General features: G+C 40.5%; 1 protein-coding gene across 1 annotated transcript in view; it reads right to left on the bottom strand.

Annotated features, from left to right (window-relative positions):
- EPB41L4A (erythrocyte membrane protein band 4.1 like 4A) overlaps positions 1 to 2,660 on the bottom strand; it is a gene marked incomplete at its 5' end in the record, with an annotated part of 78,270 nt that overhangs the window by 26,511 nt on the left and 49,099 nt on the right. The window contains 1 exon segment of the mRNA XM_008940324.1: positions 2,524 to 2,605. Coding sequence (XP_008938572.1) covers positions 2,524 to 2,605 — 82 coding nt within the window.

The raw sequence follows: 2,660 nt of genomic DNA, 5'->3' as shown, positions 1-2,660 counted from the left end.
AAATTAAGTTACACTTTATCAGGTAAAACATTTTCTTAATACTGCACCCATTATTGACTCACAGGTGCATACAATATATTCCCAGGTTCAAAAATGTGATTACTACAAACTAACCTAGTAACTCACATAAATATGTCTCAGTCCTGTATTGCAAAAAGTAATTGGTTTTGCACAGCATAAACTAATATTTGCGCTTAAAGAAATTTGAATAGCAGAGAGAGAGAGAGGGATGATCCTGGGAGATGAATTTACTGCATTAGTTTCCTAGGTCATTATTCACTCAGAGGAGACACACACTTTACAGCTAGAGAGCTAGAGCATGGCAGCTCTTCAGATAGTAGTATTATCTCCAGGAAGGCAGATGCAAAAGGTATCAAGTTCATTCAAAATATTTTAAAAGGTTAGAATCTGAATTTCACATGAGATTACTGTCATTGGGGGCTTTTATGGTTTACTTTGAATTTATACCACATATGCAGAAGTGACCAACTATGTATCTCAACAGTGAATGAGTTGTTAAAGTACAAGAACTCAGCTTTTAAGAGCTGCTAAAGGATGCTTTGCACACATGACTGACAGTTAATGCAAGAATTACACAGGACTGAGAAAACTTCCAAAACGTAAATGCTTCACAAAGCATGTGTGGCTGCCCGTCATGTGTACTACACCTAGCAGAGCTGAAAGGTGTTTTACATGTGCAGACAGACACACAGAGAAACTAACAGAAAACATGCAAGAAAAACAAATTTCAACACTTTCTTTTTTTTCTGGAAGTGACTAACACTATAATCATGACTCAGTGATAATCTGCCTGTGAATTGCTTTTAAACTTCCAAGCTAAGAAACTAAACTCAGAAACCTTGAAGCTGTCATGCTGAGAGTGCCTTATTTTGGTTCTTGCCCTACAATATGCCTATCCATGTTGTTTTTTTTTTTTTTAACAGTTCATTGCTAAAAAGTTATACACAGCATCTGGAGCACAAGCTGCAATGCAGAGCTCCCATCCCTTCCCAAACTAATAATCTCAGCACTATGGAATAAGCATACCTCTTTCTTTGTACCTTTCTCTCTCTTAAAAAATCACAGAACAACAGAATGGTTGAGGTTGTCAGGGACCTCAGGAGGGCATCTGATCCAAACCCCTGCTCAGACAGGTCCAGCCAGAGCCAGGTGCCCAGGATCACATTCAAACAGCCATTGAACTATCTCCATGATAGATCTCCACAATGACGGAGATTCCACTGTATCTCTGGGAAACCTGTGGTCACCACAGTGAAAAAAGTGTTTCCTGCTGCTTAGGAGCACTCTCCAGTGCTTCGCTGTGTGCCCACTGCCTCTGGCTCTGTCACTGGGCATCACTGGAAAGAGCCTGGCTCCATCCTCTTCACACCCTCCCTGCAGGTGTTTATACACCTTTGTATCGTTCCCTGATCAACGGCCTAGCTTCAGCATGATCGGGTGGCAAAACTGTAAACTTTCTTTTAACCCATGATCAGCATTATTTCGTAAGGACCAGAACATTGGATTCAATTTCCCTCAAATTTAAGAAGCAATTAAATACAGCTCTTGTTTTTTTTTTTTGAGGAACCATTCTGAAGATGAGGCAATAGGAGCCACTATCAATCAAGTATTTGCAGAAAATGTTTTAGGTTCTTCTTTCGAAGTCAGCCCAGAAGTCTACAGCTTTAACAGAATGTTAAGGCCAGAATTACTCAGCTAAAAAAAAACTTTAAGGGTTACTGGGCATACAGAGACAGACATTAAGGCAACTAACTAACCAAAAGAGTTTGTTGCTGAGTTTTTGACTCATTTTGTCAAATAATTCTTTTTTGATTTAGGCACCCAAGTTCCACCTACAATTAAGAGCAGGGATTTAAATCCCTTTCTGACTCTGAGCCTCACTTCCTTCCTTCAAATCTGCCTAATAATCAGACATGTGCAGTTCAGTACTGACAAACACAGCAGACCACACAAGTCTAGGGAAGCCCTGGCAATTCACAGCTTCTAATGATGAGGCAGAAACATTCATGATTTTTATTCTGGATTTAATAGTGTAATGGGTGATGAAAAGCACAGCTGAAGAGAGGCCATGCCCAGCTCTTCCCTGCTCACACATTCCAAGCAGAGCTGGCCATGTAAAAAGGCAGAAGGCCCATGCTCTGAGGACCCTGCCAGCCTGCCCACATGTCCCCCACGACTGTCTTGACCAGTGCCCCTTAGGTCATTATCTGAGTTTTTATTTGTAATTTAACCTGAGGCTGTTTGCCTTCCCATCAACTTGTCCCAGTTCATGGGTTTCCAAACACTGTGTCACCTGGAATCTCTGTTTCAGGTTCATTAGAAGATCCAGATTTGCTAAAATTAATTACTGGGCAACACTCTCTAACACTTGTCAGCAGAACACCAAATGGTCCTGAACTTATGGACAGGATAAATTGTTACTAGTCATTAATACATGTGTTCCACCATCCAATGCAATAGACAATCTCTTAAAAGATGAAAGGGAACTGCTGGTCTACCTACCTTTTCACAGGGGAAGGTGCAATAATTTTGGTAGTTCCTTCATTTTCCCCATTTGTTGTAATCTGGGTCACGTTCTTAGTTCCTGAAAAAAAAAACCAAACACAAACAGAAGAGTCCTGTAGCATATATGCTTACAC

Source organism: Merops nubicus, unplaced genomic scaffold (assembly GCF_000691845.1).
Source record: "Merops nubicus isolate BGI_N331 unplaced genomic scaffold, ASM69184v1 scaffold27895, whole genome shotgun sequence".
Classification (NCBI taxonomy): Eukaryota; Metazoa; Chordata; class Aves; order Coraciiformes; family Meropidae; genus Merops; species Merops nubicus.
This window is presented reverse-complemented; position numbering and strand designations above follow the sequence as displayed.